Source organism: Strongyloides ratti, assembly GCF_001040885.1.
Source record: "Strongyloides ratti genome assembly S_ratti_ED321, chromosome : 2".
In the NCBI taxonomy this organism is placed as follows: domain Eukaryota; kingdom Metazoa; phylum Nematoda; class Chromadorea; order Rhabditida; family Strongyloididae; genus Strongyloides; species Strongyloides ratti.
Window position 1 is genome coordinate 4,180,542 of NC_037308.1, and position 21,925 is coordinate 4,202,466.

General features: G+C 22.4%; 7 protein-coding genes across 7 annotated transcripts; 2 read left to right on the forward strand and 5 right to left on the reverse strand.

Annotated features, from left to right (window-relative positions):
- Positions 1 to 5,907: 5,907 nt before the first annotated feature.
- SRAE_2000134300 (Golgi-specific brefeldin A-resistance guanine nucleotide exchange factor 1) lies at positions 5,908 to 10,828 on the reverse strand (the record flags this gene model as incomplete). Its single annotated transcript, XM_024652284.1, has 2 exons — positions 5,908 to 10,468; positions 10,515 to 10,828. The coding sequence occupies 2 exons, from the start codon at positions 10,826 to 10,828 to the stop codon at positions 5,908 to 5,910; spliced, it is 4,875 nt and encodes a 1,624-aa protein (XP_024505876.1).
- Positions 10,829 to 11,248: 420 nt separating this feature from the next.
- On the reverse strand, positions 11,249 to 11,734 carry SRAE_2000134400 (Mitochondrial inner membrane protease subunit 1; the record flags this gene model as incomplete). The annotated part of the gene is made up of 1 exon (XM_024652286.1): positions 11,249 to 11,734. The coding sequence occupies one exon, from the start codon at positions 11,732 to 11,734 to the stop codon at positions 11,249 to 11,251; it is 486 nt and encodes a 161-aa protein (XP_024505877.1).
- A 398-nt stretch (positions 11,735 to 12,132) lies between these two features.
- Positions 12,133 to 12,966, reverse strand: SRAE_2000134500 (Collagen alpha-5(IV) chain; the record flags this gene model as incomplete). The annotated part of the gene is made up of 1 exon (XM_024652287.1): positions 12,133 to 12,966. The coding sequence occupies one exon, from the start codon at positions 12,964 to 12,966 to the stop codon at positions 12,133 to 12,135; it is 834 nt and encodes a 277-aa protein (XP_024505878.1).
- A 433-nt stretch (positions 12,967 to 13,399) lies between these two features.
- SRAE_2000134600 (Protein of unknown function DUF2650 family-containing protein) lies at positions 13,400 to 13,865 on the reverse strand (the record flags this gene model as incomplete). The annotated part of the gene is made up of 2 exons (XM_024652288.1): positions 13,400 to 13,619; positions 13,693 to 13,865. 2 exons carry the CDS (start codon positions 13,863 to 13,865, stop codon positions 13,400 to 13,402), a joined length of 393 nt encoding a protein of 130 aa, XP_024505879.1.
- Positions 13,866 to 14,067: 202 nt separating this feature from the next.
- SRAE_2000134700 (Hypothetical protein) lies at positions 14,068 to 14,962 on the forward strand (the record flags this gene model as incomplete). The annotated part of the gene is made up of 3 exons (XM_024652289.1): positions 14,068 to 14,164; positions 14,230 to 14,712; positions 14,790 to 14,962. The coding sequence occupies 3 exons, from the start codon at positions 14,068 to 14,070 to the stop codon at positions 14,960 to 14,962; spliced, it is 753 nt and encodes a 250-aa protein (XP_024505880.1).
- A 1,539-nt stretch (positions 14,963 to 16,501) lies between these two features.
- SRAE_2000134800 (Hypothetical protein) lies at positions 16,502 to 17,626 on the forward strand (the record flags this gene model as incomplete). Its single annotated transcript, XM_024652290.1, has 2 exons — positions 16,502 to 16,697; positions 16,755 to 17,626. The coding sequence occupies 2 exons, from the start codon at positions 16,502 to 16,504 to the stop codon at positions 17,624 to 17,626; spliced, it is 1,068 nt and encodes a 355-aa protein (XP_024505881.1).
- Positions 17,627 to 17,804: 178 nt separating this feature from the next.
- Positions 17,805 to 20,030, reverse strand: SRAE_2000134900 (MAP kinase-activated protein kinase 2; the record flags this gene model as incomplete). Its single annotated transcript, XM_024652291.1, has 5 exons — positions 17,805 to 18,336; positions 18,596 to 18,878; positions 19,117 to 19,265; positions 19,389 to 19,519; positions 19,566 to 20,030. The coding sequence occupies 5 exons, from the start codon at positions 20,028 to 20,030 to the stop codon at positions 17,805 to 17,807; spliced, it is 1,560 nt and encodes a 519-aa protein (XP_024505882.1).
- Between the last annotated feature and the right edge of the window lie 1,895 nt (positions 20,031 to 21,925).

The following is a 21,925-nucleotide window of genomic DNA, read 5'->3' on the forward strand; positions in this document are numbered from 1 at the left end:
TACTTTCTGAAATAAAAAAAAATAAAGAAAAATTAGGAAAAAAAAAAAGTTTTTGGTTAATATTTTATTATAATTATAAGTAAAAATAATGAATATTTTAACGATAATGTAGTTGAGAAGAAGATATATAAGAAAATAAAGGAAAAGAATAATTAAAAAAAAATATATATATATATTTTTAATAAAATATAAAATAGTATTTATAAAAAAGATTTATAGTGTGATAAAAATATAAAATATCATATTAAATATATTAAAAAGGATAAAAGATTAAAAAATAAAGACTTCCGTTTGTTTAAAATGTATATCTTAAGGAATTTAATAAAAATAGTGAGAAAGAGAAAATAAGTTAAGACTGATTAAACGAAATAATATTAATTATGTGTAAGTTTAAGAGGGTGATATGTTAAAAATTAATTAGCACATAATTGGTGGTTAATGAAAAGGGAGTATTGATGTGATTAAATGATAAGGAATATATTATAAAGTGTCTATAAAAATTTGTCACTTATAGTAATTTGTTAAAGTAATTATATATAAAGAATAGTTACACAAATAGTTATACACCTTTTGATATTTTAATATAAATACATTTTTTTTTTTTTTGCCAACAAAAATGTTTTACATATAATAAAAAAGATAAAAGTAAAAACCAATTTGTCATTTGTTGTTAAAAGATATATTAAAAGTTAATTTATCATTGACTTTTGATATTATATAATTTTTCTATAGAAACAAAAATCTTATATTACATTTTTTTTTTCAATAGGTGAATAAGATCAAACATCTATGAGAGATGTTAAAGTTAATCCCAAGGTTAATATGTGCCTTTATGATAATATAAATATTGTTAACAAAAGTAAATTCCTATAAAAATTTGTCTTTTTTTAAATTTATGGAATTTTAAATATTTTTCCTCTTCTTTGAAATAGATTTTTGAGACAAACTAAAATAATAAATATATAAGAAATTTAAAATTAATAATTGTAATAATTTTGATAAAAATTTTTAACTTATAATTTTTAAATTTTATTTTTAAATATTACAAATATATATATAGAATAAATGAATGAAAGAAAATCTTTTTTGTTTAATTAATTATAAATAATATATTATAGTGATAAATAATTTATATTAAGAGAATGATTAAAAAGACATGTAAGCTAATTTGATATTAAAAAATTACATAGTTAAATTTTTTTTTTTCATTCGTAAAATAAAATATATATGTATCATTATATATTTATATATATTAGGAGAAAAGTTTGTTAAAATTAAGCTACTTCAAAAGAGAGGCTCTTTTCAGTAACATGTACATGTACACATGTCCCTTTTCTAAAAATGGAGGAGGATATAAAAAAGTTTTGATGGTATAAAACCTTCTTTTTGTTATTCGTTGGTGTAGAGACTTTTTGCCTTTCATAGATATTTATATGATAAAATTGTTTGATATATATGGAGATAAAGAAATAATACATATATGTAGGAGAGTAAAGATAATATATATAAATATATATATATATTTTTATTCTTTCTTTTAGTCCCCCTAAATTTTTGTCAAGATAATTGTAAAATATATATATTTTTATATTTATATATATATATAACTATATTAAAAAAAGGGTATTCTTTCTTTTTTAAAAATAAAAATATAATAAATTATTTGCTCTCATTGGGATAAAAAAGAATAAATGTGAGGGTGGATAAAAAAGATGATATATTTATGTAAAAATAAGTTTTTTAATACAAAATACATAGGATATTTATATGGACAAAACACCCTCAATATAAATGGATGTCAATTTAAAAGTCTCTTGATACCAATCAACTTGAAAAAGGTTTTTTTTTTTTTTGTTAAAATAAAAAATAGCATTTTTTTTAGTACCTGAAAAAAGAAAATAGCAAAAATAATGTGATAAATATATTAAGGATAAGAATACTAATATATAATAAGGAAAAAAAAATAAGAAATATACTTTCTTAATTTTCATAAATTTTTCAAGGAAAAAGAATATAAAAAGAATAAGAGTAAAGGAATTTATATATGTGAATCTTATATGAATAAATAATATTTTAGTAAAAAGAAGTTTCATTAAATAAGTTGATATTGTATAAAAGTATATATATATATAGATATATTTATCTGTCCATTAAAGGAAGAAAAATCTCTTGAGAGAACCTTAAAAAGAAAGGGGAGAAATGTAAAAATAAGAATAAAAAAAAGAAAAAGATTCTAAAAAAAAAAAGCGAGAGATGATTTTATAATTAAATAATGAATATATATATATGTATATGTAAGTACAATTTTCCTATTATAAGATATTGTTAATGTTAAGAAAAATGTACATATGTTTATTGGTATTTAACTTTTTAAAAAATACCAAATCTTATTTGTATAGTATAGAAGATATATGTTTATAATTAGTGTTATATATTTATATTTAAAAGAAAATAAAATTAGTATTATACATGTGTATTTATATTTATATATATCCACCCACAAAGTAATTTTATTAGACATATTAAGTAAGGCAAAAAAAAAAAGAAAGAAAAGTTTCTTCTATTTTATTTATCTTTTTTGGTTTTATATTATTTAAAAAGATAGAAAGAGATAATTAATAAAAATGTGGGTGTGTGAAGATGAAGAAAAAAAGTTTTGAAGAAATAATGATTAAAAAAAGTGAAACATAGGCTAACGTAAAAAAGATTTTGGAGTGCCAAAAATATATATATTATTAAAAATATTCATCACTTATAAAAATATATTAAAAGTTTATTTATTATAATAATTTTATCAAAAAAGAAATCTTTTTAATATAAATCCTTTTTAATAAAAAAAATTACTTTTATGTTGCAATAATAATAAATAAAAGAATAATTTTTAAAAAGAATTTTTAATATTAAATTTTAATGTTCATTAATATACATTGATATTTATTAATGAAATTTGATTATAGGATAATAAAAATTTTAATATATTCCTTGATAATAAATTAAAATAACGAAATATAAAGTATATTTAGTAATAATTATTATTTAAAATATTACAAAATGATATTTGATATTTTTAAATTATGTAAAAATAATAATTAAAATAATATTTATAATAGATATAATATAATATAAGTAATCAGAGATAATAAAATTATTAGGTATTTGTAAATAATTAATATTAATTCTTAGTTGTTGACAAAACTAATTTAATAATAAAAAATATTATATAATTTAAATATATTAACGGCAAAAATTTTGCTTTTTTTTTATTGCTAAAAAAAAATAAACAAATGCATATAACTAAAACAACTTTTAAATGTTAGTTTTTTTTTTTGTTAAAAATATATTTATAATAAAAGAATGAAGAAATAAGAAAATTTTTAAAAAAAGATAAAATGATCATTGAGATTTGAGGTCCTACATATTTTTTAATTCTGTAACAAAAAAAAAATAGGAAGTATGAATAATATATAAAGAACAAAAGTTTAGTTAAAAATTTCTTTTTGACATATTTTTTTTCCCCTTTTTGAAAGATATACTTAGAGCTATACATATCTTATACTTATGATACAAATATATAAAATATTTTTAAAACATAGTAGAAGGTCATTATGAAAAATTTTCCATTTCCTAAAAACCCTTTTTTCAATTGTTTACTTTCAATAATCATTATTATTTTAACTTTTCTTAATACACTAAAATATTATATATAAATATCCTCCTATTATTACATCATATGGGAAAAATTTTTCATATATCTATTCAGAAACTATATATAAATATATTCTCCTTTCATATATATATTTATCTATACTTTCTTCTTTCCTATTGTTGTAGATGTCTTTTATTTATTTTTTTTTTAAAAATGTAAGATAAAATTTAGGAAATATCAAAAATAACGACATTTTCTTTAAGTTAAAATATGTTTTATTTGATATAAAAGATAAAAAAAATGTTAAGATATATTTACACTTTTTTTTTTACAGTAAACAAGTGATTTTTCAAAGGATAATAATTAAAGAAATAAATCTATTTTATTTTAATTTTCCATTAAATATAAATTAAATATATGGGTATATTATTAGTATACTAGTTTTGTATATATTTACCTTGATATAAAAGTAATAAATAATTAATGAAGATTGCATTTATATAATATAAAAAAAATATAGTTCTATGTATGTCCTTTTTTTAAAATAAAAGAACTTTTCATGATGTATCAGGAAAAAAAACTACATACAATAAAAATTCATATATTTATAATAATGTATATGGTGAGATAAAAAGTATTTTATATTTTAGGATATTAAAAAAAAAAAAAGTTTTTGTGTCCTTTTAAAATTTTTGGATTGGTTAAATATTTTGTATATAATAAATAAAATTTTGTTAAATAAAATATGTTTAAATTGAGGAAGAAAAAAGGATTATGATGGGGAGATTAGTATTTTGTTAAAAGGAAAAAAAGATAAAGAAAAGATTATTATTAATACTTATCTTTTATTGAGGTATTTAATTTATCCTTCTTTGAAAAAATATAATTTTTTCTTTGATCAAAATAATTTTATCCACAAATTTGATATAATAAAATAAAAGAATGATAAATAGAATGTTAATGGTTAAAGTATTTTAAAAAGTTTGACAAGTCATTTTTAAAATATAAAATCTTAAAACGAAAAGTTATTAGAATAAAGTTGTATTTATTTTTAGATATATATATGATAATATTATTAAAATATTATTTTTAAAAAGTTTAAATATTTTATAATTACTTATAAAAGGTTGTTATTATTAAAAATAATTATTGTCTTTATTGATAATTATAATTAATAATATTTTTTATTTAAGGAAATAATTTAAAAATTTGTAAAATAATTAGATAAATGTTTAATTAAATTTATTGAAATAAAATAATGTAGATAAAATTAAGAAATATTAAAATATATATATATATCGATAATTAAAAAAAAAAAAAAAGATGTTAACACAATGATAGAAAGTGCAATTTTTATAAATGAATAATCTCAACTTATCCACTTTTCTTATAAATATTTTTTAAAATTTCTATTAATAAAAAAAGAAGGTATAGGAATATCAAGTTATCATGAAATTGATTGATTGCACTTTGAAGAAAGTTAAAATGATAACAACTCATCAATTTTGTCCTTATCAATAAAAATATTATATACAATTATCCTCATAATAAAAAAGTTTCTACTCTAAAATTGAGAAAAATTATTTAAGGTAATGTTATTTTTTATATTAATAAAATTTATTATAAAAAAGTTTGTAATTTTAAAGAGTTATTATTATTTTTATAATTATAAAATTACAACATACATAACTTTTAAAAGAGTAAACAACAATTAAGTAGCAATAATAAAAGTTTTGGTTATTATTGGGAATAAAAAATAATGATAAAAGTGTAGTCAATAAGTTATTTTTCCTATTTTTCCTATTTATCAAAATAAATTAAATTTCCTCAAAATATTAATAATAAATTCTTTCAAAACTTATATTTTTTTATACTCAATTTAATTGTACTTTAAATTATCATTCAAAAAATTTTAAAGTTCTATGATAACATGAGTTTACTTGTATCATAAAACCTATTCTATTGGATATAAAAAAAACTTTTTAAAATTACATCTATTTTATAGGGTACATAGTTAGTATGCCAATAAAAATACATCGAAAACAATAACAACTAAATTTTTTTAAAATAAAATTATAGATTAAAATAAAATACTATTTTGTATTAAAAAAAAATCATACTGTTTTTATATAAATATGTGGTTTCTTAATAAAATATTCATAATTAAAATACATAGAATATTTATTTGAAAAAAAAACTATTATATATATACAATTTTATTTTAAGAAATATTATAAAAAATAAGATAATTAGAAGCTTTATTAAACATTATATTGTGGTAGAGATATTGATCTATCAATCTCTCTATTCATAACTTCTTTAACTAATTCTGGTAAAAATTCATCTAATTTCTTCCTGGTCATCTCATAAAATTGAATATTTGCCTCAAATGTACCAATACTATCAAGAACAAGAATCATATTTTTTAAACTTTCTGGAACTGCTTCAGCTAACATTTCACATCTTTCAGTTAAAAGATAACTTTTCATTGAATCTAATAATTTGATCCATAAATTAATAAAACTTGGTAAAGATTGAAGTGAATTAAGATGATTTAATAATACTTTACATACCAATTGAATTGCTCTAACTCTAGTCTCCTCCATTCCTATTGGATCCATAGGGAATATGTTTTCAAGCAATTTTGTCAATAATGGAAAGAGAATATCATTGAAACAACTTTCCCATTCTGTTGAAGTTAAACTTCCTAATTCTTGAATCAAAAATGCTCGAACAAGAGTATTAATTGCTTGAGTTCGGACTTGCCTTCTACAATCACAACATACTCTTGCGATAACCTGTAATAATGGACACCAACATGATTTCCAAAGATGTGGAATAGATGAATCAATTGCTTTGTCTGATTCAGACCAAGCTTTAAAAAAACTATATGCCTTTATATGAAGTGAATATGAAAGTTCAAGAAGTTGGAGAGTTGTATAATAGTATGCCTCACTTAATTGAGATTGTTGTTGTTTATCAGAGCCTGTTGAATTAATACTTTCACTAGAAGCGTACTTATCATCGGGGTTGCCAAATTTCTTTCCTCCATCAAGAGCAATTGTTCCAACAGCATTAAAACCACCATCCATTCCAGCTTCAGTCATTGATCTAATACATTTAACACAAGAATCAAAATTTTCTGGTGTTATATGAACAAAATCTCTAACAAGAAAAGATAATATTTCACCAACTTTAAGAAAAGCTAACGAATCATGCTTAGCTAAACCTGAAACAAGAACAATTGTTTCTCTATCAAATTTCTTATCTTTAATTTTAACCCAATCACTATTTGATCCAATAGACAATTGACTGTCAGCCTGAAATAGGCTACACTTTCCATCAATTTCAGTTAATCCTTTATCTGAAGTATATCCTCTATCAATTGACATGTCTTTAATAATATTAGTATTTTCTGTATCACTAACAACTTCTCTTGTAGTATGATTAATAATAGGATCACTTTTAATTGATTCTTTGGGATAATTTGCAGCTCCAGTAGCTTCCATAAGAGAAAAAATAACTTCCCAATGTTGGCGTTTGTGAACATTAGCAGCATTTAATCTCAATAAATCATGTAAACCAAAAGAAATTTGTTTAGAAAATAAAAAGAATGCAGTTGGCCTAAGATACAAAAGAATGTTGAAACTTTGTAAAACTTCATTAGCTATATCATCCTTTAATCTATATAAATTTCTATTGGCAATTCTTAACAAACCAACAATTGCTCTTTCAACAATAAAAGTATTTTTTCCAAAAGTATTTAATAACCATTCAATGTGCCTTTTAACTAAATGCCATATTGAAGTAAGTCTATCCTTATTTTCTAATGTTACTGATATCATGATTTCCAATAAAAGAATCATTGAATCTTCATCTTTATAATTTAATTTGACAACTTTTTTCTCATCTCCTTCATAATAGTCATCATCATAAATGCTAATACTTATAGCAATAATATTATTTAACAACTCAACTAACGCACTTGTTCTTAAATATTTACCATCCGTTATCAGTTGTTCTGGATGGCAATCAACAATGATTTGTTTACCGGCTTCTACCAATTCTTTATACTCTTTACTTGTCCTACCTCCATATGATGAATCATAATTACTAGAACCTAAACCAAACCAACTTAAAAGACTATGATCAGCATTTTTTTTATCCTTATTTTCTTTTTTTCTTTGAATAGAAATAACTTTTGTGGGAGAGACAAAATCTTCTACTTCCGTTAAAACTTTTGGTAACATTTCAAATTTGAAAAGATAAACAATACATTCAAGAACATTTCTCCATCCTTCTCTTAGAATATCTCCATGTATATGAACCAGTTGAAACATTGTTTTAGTAGCAAGTTGAGCTTTCATATTTTCAGCAAAAGCTACAGTAACATTTTCAGGTGTTTCAGGAACAACAGAACCTTTGATAGTTGTTGTTCTACCACTTCCAGATGTGTTTTCATCTGATGAATCAGTAGATGGAGATAAAAGGGTTGAAAATTTACAGAGATGTATGATGAGATTGTCAAAAACATCAGACATTCCATAATGAGCAGCAATTGAAGCACATTTTCTATAACCATTTAAACTTTTAGCTGTGATACTTTCTTGTTCACTTTTGTCAAAAATAAAACTTAGTGATGCTGTAGCTGGACCCCATATAATGCTAAAAAGATCTTGATCATTCCAACCAACAGGTGCATGAAGAAATTTTCCTTCATTACTATTCATTCTTTTTAGTAACAATTTCCATTCATAATCCAACTTAACAGCACCAGTTTGTTCAGCAGGCATGACAATTTCATTATGTTTAATAGTATGATAAATATTTTCTAGCATTTGTCCATCAAAATCTTCTCCATGATTTGTTCCTGATAGATTTCTTTTAAAACATTCAACAGTCATTCTTTGTTGATTTTTACCTACAACCGGATTATGTTGATCTGTATTTAACATGATAATAGCATATGATAATGTAAAAGCTGCATCAACATGATTGAAAGGTTCATTATTTGCTAAGTGCCAAAATTCTGAAAACAATTCAATTACCATAGAAATTTCTGCTGCTTCTCCAGGAAGACGAAAAGCTTCCAAAAATTGTCTTAAAGCATCGTCAATACGGGTATTTGTAAAATTGAAAGAACCAACAAATGCCTTTAAAATTTCTTTTCTCTCTCTAGAACAAATGTATTCAGCTATCTTTCTTTTGTCTAGCCTTGGATTTGATCGAATCCAATGAGCTATTTCAGTAGGATTCATTGATGATGAAAGCACACCTTTTTCAATAAGATATTGGATACCACTTTTAGGACTTTGATTAAATAATTCTGTTCCTTCTGTAATAATCTTTTTTTGCTTTTTTTGGTGAATAACTTGTGATAAAGATGGTATATTTTCAGATGAAGACATACGATTTGGTCTAATTTGGGTATATGATAAAGGTAAATTTGAAGATTCAGCATTATTTGCCTGTCTTTGAAGACAATTGCCATCAATAGTTTCAACTACAGCTAATAAAGCATCTAAAGATAAAATATTTGTAGATAAGAGACCATTAACTGGAAAGGCATTTTCAAGTAATAATTTTGTTAGTTCCTCAAAAAGATTTGAACAATATGAGTCGCAGTCATAATTTAAGTAAAGCTCAGTTACTAAACCTGGTATCTTCCACATATGTACAATTGATTCAAGAGCAATTTCCTTTTGCTCATAAGTGACTTTTTGTTCAGCTAGAACAATATTTCTTAATTTTTGAAAATACATTTCCATCTGAAGCTTTAAGTGAGTTCTTAAAGCTTCAAAAAGAAGGAAACAAACTCTATTTGTTACAGCAAGAATTGGTAATTTTTCTGATTCCAAATTCTGAAGTAAAGATCGACAAAGTTCGTTTTGAACAAGTGGTAAGAGTCTTGAATAGTTAGCAAAATAATCTGCTCCAGCTTCTAAAGCAACAGTTAGTAAATTTAATGATAAAAGTATCATATTTTCAGTGTTATCTTTGTTCAAAGGATTAGATATTGTAGCAAGAAAACGTAAAAGTTCTGCTGCACATGGTAATCCATACGGTGTATGTTGTTTGGAAGCGGATTTCTTATTTACAGGTTCTCCATTAACATCTTGATCCATAATGTCAATAACTTGTGGAGTATCAGACATTTCAGAATCACTACTATATACAATTTTCTTATGATCTTTTATAGCAGCAACTTTTTCATTAAGCACTTCATGATTATGTTTTTCTATTTCAGCATCACTAGATCCTCCGGAGCTGTCATCATTCTCTGCATCAGGAACATTACCATCATCAATATCCTCACATAAATTTTGTTTAGTTCCTTCATCACCGAGTAATTTATCATTTTCATCAACTATTTTTCCTTCTTCAGCTTCTAAAAAATCTGTTTCTTCCACTTTTTTTGGAATATTATTTAAAAACTCCTTATGTCCAAAATTTTTTTCACCTAACTTTTTTTTCTTTTTTATTCTTGCATGAAGCATATGAGGATATAGATTTCTAACATCTTCTTCAAAACTTGGCAGTCTATTGAATATTACCTGTGTCATATCCATAAGAGTACTTTCACAAACTTTTCTTAATAATTCAGAAAAAGTTAATTCAAAAGCCATTTTGAAACATGACTGAATCATTTCACAAACAGATTCATCTGACAATAATCTACCATATTTAGACATAATTAACGATCTTAAGGCTTGCACTATTTTTAATAATACACATTCATCACTCCCGTTATCACTACCACCCATAAATTTGGCTCTAGTTATTGCTTGTGTTATACTTTCTACAGCTATCGAAGCTTTTATACTAAAATAATAAAATAAATTAAAAATAATATAAAACAAAAATTCACCTATTATCATCAATTAATCCATAATTAACAAATTTTTCAACACTAATAATAGCTTGAGATGTAACAGGACCATTTGTATGCTCACTTTTTATAACATCCAAGAACGGACTAAGATAACTGATAGGATTAATTTCAGCCAAATCGCTAACACTATTTAAGACATCTTTAAGATCAGCAAAACTTCTTAATAATGGATCTTGAGTATCCAAAACAGATGGATGAATAAGAGAATTTCCATATCGTCTATGAGATTTTTTTAACAGAGCTACAACCACATTAGCTTCACATTGTACTACATATAAACCGCAAAACATCTAAAAATTGAAGCAATAAAAATAAATATTTGTATAAAAATTATTTTTTACCATGTGTCCATTTAATTATCTTACAACGATCTTATTTGGATATATACATATTTTATTTATAAATAAATAAACCCCGACAATATAGATAAGATAACATATGCCTATATATATTATTAAAGTTGATTGTTGTAAGATAATTTTAAGATATTGTTTAGTATATATTTTAAGAAAGATATTTAACATCGATATTAAACGATTAGTATCAGATAAGAAATAAATATTCTATGAAATAAAATTTTTTTTTAAACAATGAAACTTAATAGTCCATTGACAATAAATTATATACAGTTAAATTATAAACAAAAAAAAAAACTAAATTACTAGGCTATTATTGCAAACTATATATTTAACAAAACAAAAATTTCTACTTCATTCCCAGAACCAACGATCTGATAACCATCCAATTTTATTTAATGGCCAAATTCTTAAAGCTAATTTTACGTCAATAAGACCTTCAGGTACTGGTCCAAAATGTCGGGAATCAGAACTGACTGCTCTATTATCTCCTTGAACAAAAAAAAATCCTTTAGGTAAAATATTTTTATATACAAATGGGCAGTTTTCAACTTTTTCAAATTCTTTATGAGTGATTCTTTTACAAAGAAGTGACTTTGAATCATTTGGAGCAATCAAAGCAACTATATCATTAGTTCTTAATTTACCATATTTTAGTGTTAACCTTTCACCTATAACAATATCACCAGAAGAAATGGTTGGTTCCATAGATGAACCTTTACATATTATAATTTCTCCAATATGACGTGTGATTGCTGAAGTAGTCAAGTAAAAAAAACATACCCTCCCAAGAGATTTGATTGAAAATAGTTCAGAAAAAAATTTTTTTCGTTTTGACATTATTAAAGAAACTATTGTTTTGTACAATCAAATTTTAAATGAACTATAATAATGATAAATAAAATTATTAAAAAAAATAAATTAATAACTACGTGGCTGAAAAAATCGTGAATATGGGGTAAATATTTGTCTACGTTATAATATTATAATATAATTTTGGTAAAAAGAGTACACTATTGAAAATAAAATAATATTCTAGCATATTTATTTTTTTAATTATAATAATAAAATTTGAGTAAAAAATAAAATTACATGCAAATTATTTCTTCATTTATTAAGTAGTTAGCAAAAATATATGAGTAGCAGATAAATCAAATATCTTGAGAACAAAATTTGTATGATATATAAATTAAAATTATATAAAAAAAATGAATTATATATTATATTTATAAAAAAATCTATTGTTTTTGGAAAAACCATTCTGGTGGTTGGACAAAAAATACACCACCATCTTTGGCACAATATGTTGGACAAACACCTTTTTCACCTTCTTTTCCTGGATCTCCTATCAATCCTTTGAAACCACCCATACCAGGTTTACCACTTTTACCATTCTCACCAGTGGGACCTTTAGGACCTGGTGGTCCTTGAGGACCTTCATTACCTGGCATTCCACGTGGTCCAATTTCTCCAGGAATACCTGGATCACCTTCAGGTCCTGGTGGTCCTGGAATAAATGGTGTTTCTTGTGCATCAGATCCAGGTAAACCTTCATCTCCTTCTAATCCTGGTATACCTCTAGGACCTGGTAATCCTTTGTCACCTTTTTTTCCAGGTATACCATTTTTACCTTTATTTCCTGGTGGTCCCGGTAATCCTTTATCTCCCATTTCTCCATTTTCACCAATATTTCCTTGTTTTCCTGTAGGACATGGTTCAGAACATGCTTTTTTAATATCAATAAAATAATGGCATGGTACACGTGCTGGAATACCTGGTTTACCATTTTTTCCAGGAACACCTTTTAAACCTTTTCTTCCATTTTTTCCTTTAATTCCTTTTTGACCAATTCCTGTACAAGGACAATTAAAATTTTCCTCCATATACTCTGGTTCAATTGTAAATTCAAAACTTTTTTTAACTCTATTAAATCTTGATTTAGTATAATTAACTGATTCTAATTTAATATTTTGTATTAAACTTAATCCAATATGAAGACTTTCCTCACAATAACGAATATCTTTTGATAAATAATTAAAACGTTCCTCTAATGTATAAATAAATAATGGCATAACAGTAAAAATAATTGTCCATGATAAAAGTGATATAAAAGTGGAAATGATTATTAATATTAAATAACTTTTTTCTAAACTATCTTTCATAGTATATATTTATTATTTTTAATATTTAAAACGAAACAATTTAATAAAAAAAGTATAGGTAAAAAAAAATATATTTAATAACAAATAAGTAAATAGAATGATAAAATATAAAAAGGTTTTTTTTTAATTAGAACACAAAAATGTATGTGTTCTATTTTTTTTTTTAATAAAATGCTTTATTTTATTTTTCTTATTTATTTTAATTAAAAAAGATTATATTAAAAGGTATTTGGTTATACAATTTTTATTAAGATATATTAATTTTTAACTGTAATACTATTTTGTATTAAAAAATTTTTTAAATAATTGTAAATAAAATTAATTAATATCTTACATATTTAAATTATGGTATTGTTAAATATGTAATTCTTTCAATAACTGAATGAATAAGGCAAATAATAATTCCAAGAAAAAATGTTATTATTATCATAAGAATCCAATCTTGTGGTACAATACAACAATTTGATTTATCATAACTACAACAATCTGAATATGTCATAATTGATGGTTTTCCACTACATTTATAAGTATCATTACTTGAATTACAATGAAATTTTCCTAATCTTAAATTATAAATATAAAAAAAGTTTTTTTTTTAAAAAAAAAAAAAGAAAAGAAATATTAATAATAAATTACCTTAAATTATATGGTTCAAATTTGTAAAGTGTTGAATTTTTGAATGTATAAAAAAAGTCAAATTTAATATTTATTGGTTGTTGTTGTGATGGTAGATGTTGACCTTTAGTCAATGAAGTGATGATAAGACAATTGATAATTAGAAATAAAAAAAATATATTTTTACAAATCATCACGTGTAGGATATATATATACATGTATATTTATATATATATGATATATATTTATAGAGAGGATGGTTCTTGATAGCTTAAAAGAATATTTATTTTATTTAACATTTTTCTTATATATTTATTTAAATATTTTTAATAGTTATTTTTGATTAATATAAATTATCTTACTATAAATTCATATTGGTTTTAATATATTTAAATTATGGTCAGTGAAAGATGTCAAAAGATATTGCTTACTTTACCACTTTATTTATTAACTTTTATGATAGCATTATTATGTTTTTATTATGGTACCTATAGTAAGTTTTTAATATAAAATTTTTAATAAAAAACTTTTTAATTTTTTTTTTTTTGAATAATTTAGGATTTATACATGTACTTGAAAGAGCTTTTAATACAACAAATATAGAACAAATGGGAAATTTATTAAAAATTAATGGACAAAGATATGAAATAAAAGAACATGAAGGAAAAGTAATAAATTATATTCCAGATTCGTGGATATTTTTTGATAAAGCATACCATTCAATAGAATATATATCTCTTCTATTAATTATAATGATTCCAATATCATGTCATTTTTCTTTTCTTATAAAAATATCAATATATATAGTATCAAATTTATCATTTCTCGGTGCTTTTTCCTTAACTATATTTACTGCATTTGATGCCAAAAAAAATTATGCTAAATTTAGAAAAGGAACAACTGATATTGATATTAGTGGTGATGAGTGTATGGAAGTCTTCTTACATCAATTCGTTTACATTATTATCTTTGTCTATTTATTAGTTACAATTTATTACGTCATCCTTAATTGTTGTGTTTTCAGGAAAGATAATGATACTAGTGAGTTGTATTTTATTTTATTTTTTTTCTTTAATATCAACTGTTTTGATTAATACTTTTTAACATATATTTTATAGGAAGAAATGATATTGTTTTGATTAGTAATAACAATCGACCGAAAACTTCTATCAATTCATCAACATATCTAATGTCCAAGAGATCACTTATTGAATCATCGGGGCACCTTTCATCGTTTAATCAGGAACAATATTTTGGAAATCAGAAGAAAGTTAGAACAATATCAGTATAAATATTATTTTATTAAAAAAAAACAAGAATATATTTATTATTTTACACAAATTTTTACTACAAAAATATTTTAATGTTTCTCAAATTTTTATCTATAAGATGAATTCATTCATTTTTTTTTAATAACTAATACTGTCTTTGATTCTTTTTTTTAAAAACATTCTTTGATATATAACTTTTTAGAAGAAATTGTGATGTAAGTTTAAACAATTTGTGAAAAATAAACAATCATTTTTCAATACAATTTTAAGATAACAAAATCTTTAAAAATAAATCATAAAAAGTATTTCAATGATTTTAGAAAATTAAAAACCATTTTAATTAATATTGTTTATAATATATTTTTTATTATTATTATTTAAAAAAATTAGAGATATATTATCTCAGATGTGCTTTGAATAATATTTTTTTCAACAATAAACTATTTGATAATATAATCATGTAATCATTATCTTTATGATTTCACTTTCCTTTTATAAAAACAAAGTATTAAAAATAATAACTTTAAGATATAATAATTATTTAATATTTAAAATAAATATTTAAAAATGTTTGGTAATATTTTGATTTTCACTGACCCACTGACATTATTAGTCATTACACACCTTTTTAAATGTATTTGGAATTAATGATTTTTCTAAATGATTTAACACCCTTCATTGATTTTCATTATTTTATAGGGTGAGATAAATGAAGACTACAAATATATATTTGATATATTTCAATTTATAAAATGTAATTTGATGTATATATCTATATGGTAGTTAAGTAATTGATGTGTTGAAATTTGAAACTTCTTATAAAAGTATGATATAACGCAATAAAATATTTCATGCCTCCTTACTTTTTATTCTTTGTATAATAATATACAATGAGTATAAAAAGTTCCTTATATATCTTTTTAATATGATATGAATATATTGTTATTGTTTAAAGATACTTCCTAATTAATGAACCGAAACATGTTATGGAATAAGTTTAAATGTCACATATAAATATAAAATATTTATGAATGAAAAAAAAAAGTAATGATTTTCTTATTTATTTATGAGAATGTGATTAAGTCAAATTAATGTAACTGATGATTTAATGAGAGGAAATCATTTAATTTTCTAATCAAAAATATGTCCCCATTTTTCTGTTAAGGTATATATTTATTTTCAACTCATTATTAAATACTTGAATATATATATAAATTATTAGTTTAAATGGAGATATAATGATTGCTTTTAATGTGATAAATAAAATATATCTTTCTTTTACCTCATAAAGATGATTAAAAAAGATATATTTTAATTAAATAAAATATATTTAATACATTTGTTACCTATTCATAAAAATAATATTGGAATATATATGAAACAAAACTTTTTATATGGTAACATGAATCTTGAAAAGAGGTGGAGTATAAGAATTTAAAAATTGAGGATTTGAGGAATTAGAAAAAAGGACACATCCTTTCTTATTTTAGGATAAAATATTTCAACAAAAATTCTTATATATTATATGACTTATTATTGTTAATATTATTATCACAAATATGTATAAAGTTATTGTTATATTATTATTAATACTTCCTATAATAAGTAATGTAAATGGATGTATACCATTTGGTATGTCAAATTGTAATTGCCAATCATCACCTCAATGTGGTGAATGTTTATCAAAAACATACTATTATAATTATGATCAATCACCATCGGCACCTCAACAATACTCATATCCAACATTAATAGGTATAAAACTTTTTTAATATTTATTTTTTTATTATTAAAATTATTTTTTTTTTTAAGAAACATCTAATACTTTACCACCACCACCACAATATGAATATAATAATAATATAAATCAAGAACCAATAATTGAGTATAACTTTCCTGGAATGGATAACTATTTAACAACTTTATCTTATAATATTCCAAAAAGTAATACTTCTGAATACTTTGAAGCTGATAGAATTTTGGCAAATTCCATTAAAAAGATAAACAATGAAGATGCTTATAGGCATGCTCAAGAAATTATATCATCATCAACAACTTATAGCGGAACAGAAAATGATGTAACAAGTTCTTTTAAAGTTGAGACAACATTATCACCTCAAGATTCTGCCATGAATTATCCTACAGCAGACCTCTCAACAAATGTCAATACAGGATTTGCAATAACAGTTGAAAATCGTAATAATCACTCAAAAGAAACATACAATACATTTTATGAAAATAAAGCTAAAGTTAATTCTGGTAATACTATACTTGAACCATCAACTATCTCTCCAATACCATATGATTCAGGAAATGAAATTTATAAAATTAAACATGAATCACATACAAAAGAAAGTGAAGTACCATTACAAACATTATATTATGGTTACAAATCTTATCCTATAACTAAGGCATCAGACATGAATGTAGAATCAAATTTTACTTTCAAAAATCAAATTAATACTATTTGTAATGGTGTTGTTATATCAAAAAGTCAAGAACCATCATTAGTTGTAGCTTTAGATAAATGTAATATACTTAATTGTAGTGGAATGAATGTTAAGAATATGTCTTTAGGATCATCCACCAAAATGATACCATTTTTAGAAGTTGTATATTTATCAAAAATTGATGATAAAATGTCACTTCAAGGTTATTCATGCCTTACAAGTAAGTTTTTTTAAAAAAAAAGTAAAAATTTAAAAAAAAAATCTACTTATTTTTTTTTATCAAAGTATTTATATAAATCAAAGAACATTTAATTTAAAAAAAAAAAAATAAAACTAAAGATTTTATTTTAATCACTGATAAGTGCATTTAAAAAAATTTTAACCAAAATGTTAAAATTATAATAAAATTATTTTAAACTACTTTCCTTTCAATCATCATTGATTGTTGTCTTCTTGATAACAAACCATTTTGAGAACTTTTTAATGTTTTAATATAACATGAATCATTACCTAATCTCATACTACTTAATGCTCTACCAACTTCTTCTTGAATTGAAGTTAACTTTCCAGATCCAAAAGTTCTTTCCCTATTAGCAGTTATTTGATCAAACTTTTTAAATGAAATTTCATAATTATCTTTATTAATTATACCTTTTGATGAGACTGATGTTGCTTGAATAACTTTTGGTTCTTTCTTAGTAGATGGTTCCTCCAATAATGGAGATATAGCTCCTGTAACAAGTGGTGTTTTCATAAAGTTACCTATTGTTGTTCTAACAGCAGGATCAGTTTTAAGAAGATTTCTAATAACATTTTTAGTTGACTCTGAGACACAATCCCATTCAGCTGGTGGGAATGCATAACATCCTGCAGCTATTCTTGATTTCATTCCTGGTGATATTGGAAGACCCTTCATAGAATAAAATGGAGGGTACCCACATAATCTATAAAAAATATTGTTATTTTATTTTTTTTTTTTAAAAAATCAAAAATTATCTATATAATTAAACAATGTGATATTAAAATGTTGTCTGTAAATAATTTTTACAAGTTGTCATTAAAATATTTTTATCTAAAAAATAATATATTTCTTATATTATTTATCATGCATAAAAATCAAATGATATTGTATTATGATTATATAGATAAAAAAAATACCAGTAATTATTGTCACGTTTAATAATAAAAAAAAAATTAACTTACAAAATATACAAGGCAACACCAATACTCCACATATCACACATGAAATTATATTGTTCTTTAGCCAATATTTCCGGTGGAGCATAATAAAAAGTACAACAAGGTGAATTAAGCATCTTATTTTTTTCTTGTAATTTAGCAAAACCAAAATCTGCTAATTTGTAGATACAGTCAGAGCCTGTTGAGTTACATAATATATTTTCAAGTTTTAAATCACGATGAGCTATTGATAAAGAATGTAGATATTTAACTGCTTTTCCTATTTGATAGGCAATCTCACCAACTTCTAAAAAAAAAAAAATAGGTAATGGTTAATTAAAATTAATTATCATTTTTAATATAATTTATGACAAAATAAACATAGGTAGACGTATATTTAATATATATAAATATATATATATAATATAATTAATTTCTAATATAATATTACGTCACAAGAATATTTAAAAAAAAAAAAAATTTATTATAATATGTTGATAGGTTCGTGGGGAATATAATTATATTAAGAAAAAAAAATTACTTACGTTTCTCTGTATACGGTACAGATCCTTGATTTTCAAATTTAGTTAATAAATCTCCACCTTCCATAAATTCAACCACCAATAAGATACATTTAACATCATGAAAGGTATTTTCATAGATGTCAATTATTGAGACAATATTTTCATGTTGACTAAATGATAAAAATAGAAAGATAATGTAATCATGATAAATTATAACAATAAGAGAAAAAAAAAAAGTGAAAAAAAGGGATTTCTTTCTTTTTTTGTGATAATGTAGATTAAAAGAGACTTACTGTACAAGGTAATGAATACCAACTTCTCTTTTAGCTTTAGGTGATTCTCTTAAAACTTTAAGAGCAAATTTTTTATCATCTGTCTTTCTATAACATGCCATTACTTTTCCTGATTCACCTATTCCAATAATCTAAAAAATTAATAGTAAGAAAAAAAAAGGAAAAAAAAAAACTTACCTCATCAGAAATTTTATAATCATCCAAAATATTATGAGTATGAAAAGGATAATTAAGATTAAAATTTTGTGGATTCATTCCTTTAATCCATATTCCATTATCAGGGGTAGCACATAAACATAACTGATTATTTGAGGTACAATTTTTGATAGAAATTTTTCTACCACTCTGACTATTTTCTTCCTCCTCCTCATCAGATGATGGATGGGGATCATGAAGATTTGATGTAGCATTAAGGCACAAATTTTTTTGAATTGTTGTTGGTGATTCAGCTCTATCTAATGATAATTGTTCATCAATCTGAAAAGAATCCTCCTTAATATTTATTGGTATATTTTCAAAGAAAGGATTTTTGATGGAGGATGTTGTTGATTTGATAGATATTTCACTTGATCCACAACTACCAATCTCTGATTCAGGAGCCGGTTTGTCTTCACAAATTTCTTCAAATGTAAAAGAAGACATCTTTCTTTTTTTTTCAAATACTTTTTTATCTAACTATATTTTAAATAGGAGGTCTGGAGGCACGATAACAATGTATCAAGCGTAGGCAATTTAATTTAATGGAATCCAGTGTAACAGAAAATTTATGGATTATAATTAATATATTTTTATTTCGTTAAAAAAATCCTTAATAGAAGGTTATCTAATAAGATGACAAAAAAAAATAATTAGGATAGATTATATTTAAATGACAAAAAATACCGGTATCGAGTTATTCTTTCTTTTTTTTTGACAAAATTAATATAGAATATATATATATTTTTTTGAAATATTTATATTTTAATATTAAAATATAGATTAAAATATTAGAAAAAATAAATATGAGACAAAATCTGAAAAAAAAAATCTAATAATTATTAATAAAGTTTTTATGTAAGAAATAACATATAAATACTTTAATAATTCTATTAAGCATTTACATTTAAATATTATAAATTTTTCCTTTTTGTCTAACGGTTCTTTGTCATTAAAAAAGATATGCTAATGTGAATTGGTATAAAATAAAATGATAAGAAATGTATAACTTTTTTTTTCTACCAAAAGATAATATATTTAATTCTTATATACTAATCAAGAAAAAATTAAATTATACGTTAATAGGGTTATATCATTGAAATAATTAAAAAAAAAAATAAACTTTTGATATACTTATATGAATACAAGTAAAGATAGGTACACTTCAAAAGATAGATTAACAATAAAAGCCCACGTGTAAGAAGTATTCCCCAGTTAACATGATCTGATGATTAGTATAATTTGAATTATACACTTTCATCAATCTTATTTAAATATGTAGATTGTCTCTGACGTTTTAGTTAAAAAAAAAAAGAAGTTTTTAAAACTTATCAAAAGGGTGGGGGTTTTTTTTATTTTTTATAATTATATAATTAAGAAAAGGAAAATTTTGGAGTGATAAAATATATGATATTTGCTACTTTACAATAATATATAAAAAATCTTATTACACATGATTGATAAAATTTAAAATAAAAAAAAAATATACATAATTTATTTTGTCTCTTAAAATAATTATATATATAAATATATACGATTTATATTTAATATAATAAAAGAATAAAATAGAGATAGAAACATATAATGATCTGTGATTTGGAAATATAATATTATGTATCTCTATAAGATATATATTTATATAGATTTTTTTTTATGATTAATATTCTTAATAAGAAATAAATAAGATAAAATTATATAAGCTATAATTAAACATTATCTTTATGATGTAATATTAAAAGTATTTAAATAAATAAAAAAAAGATGTTATATATAACTTTGATATTTTATTATCAAGGTTCAAATAAATTACTATCTATCAATATCTATAAATACATTTATATATATATATATATAATTCAAAAGGGCATTTCTTATGAGTATTAAATAAAAATTTTTATACTTAATATATTAGAAAAGGATAATGATCATGTCAACAAATCTATCAAATCTATTTCCATCTTATCATTTTTACAGTAATACAAATTTTCTTATTAAAATTAAAAAAGATAATTAAGAAAAAAAAAAAAAAGTTATTTCGATGAAATATCATAGACAGGTGATGTGTATATCAACGATTAACCTTTGAATATTTTTGTAAAAATTTTAGTATTATTGTTGTTGATATAAATATATATTTACAAAAACTTGCCCCAAAATAATTTTAATGGTGTTATTTATCTTTTGTTTAAAATTTCATTGAAACAATCTTTTTTTTTTCGTGATTTTGTTATATAAATATATATATATATTTCTTTAACACAAATAATTATTGTAAATTGTTTTTATATATATAAATATATATATTTATATCTATATTATTTTGAACAACGTGACTTTAATAA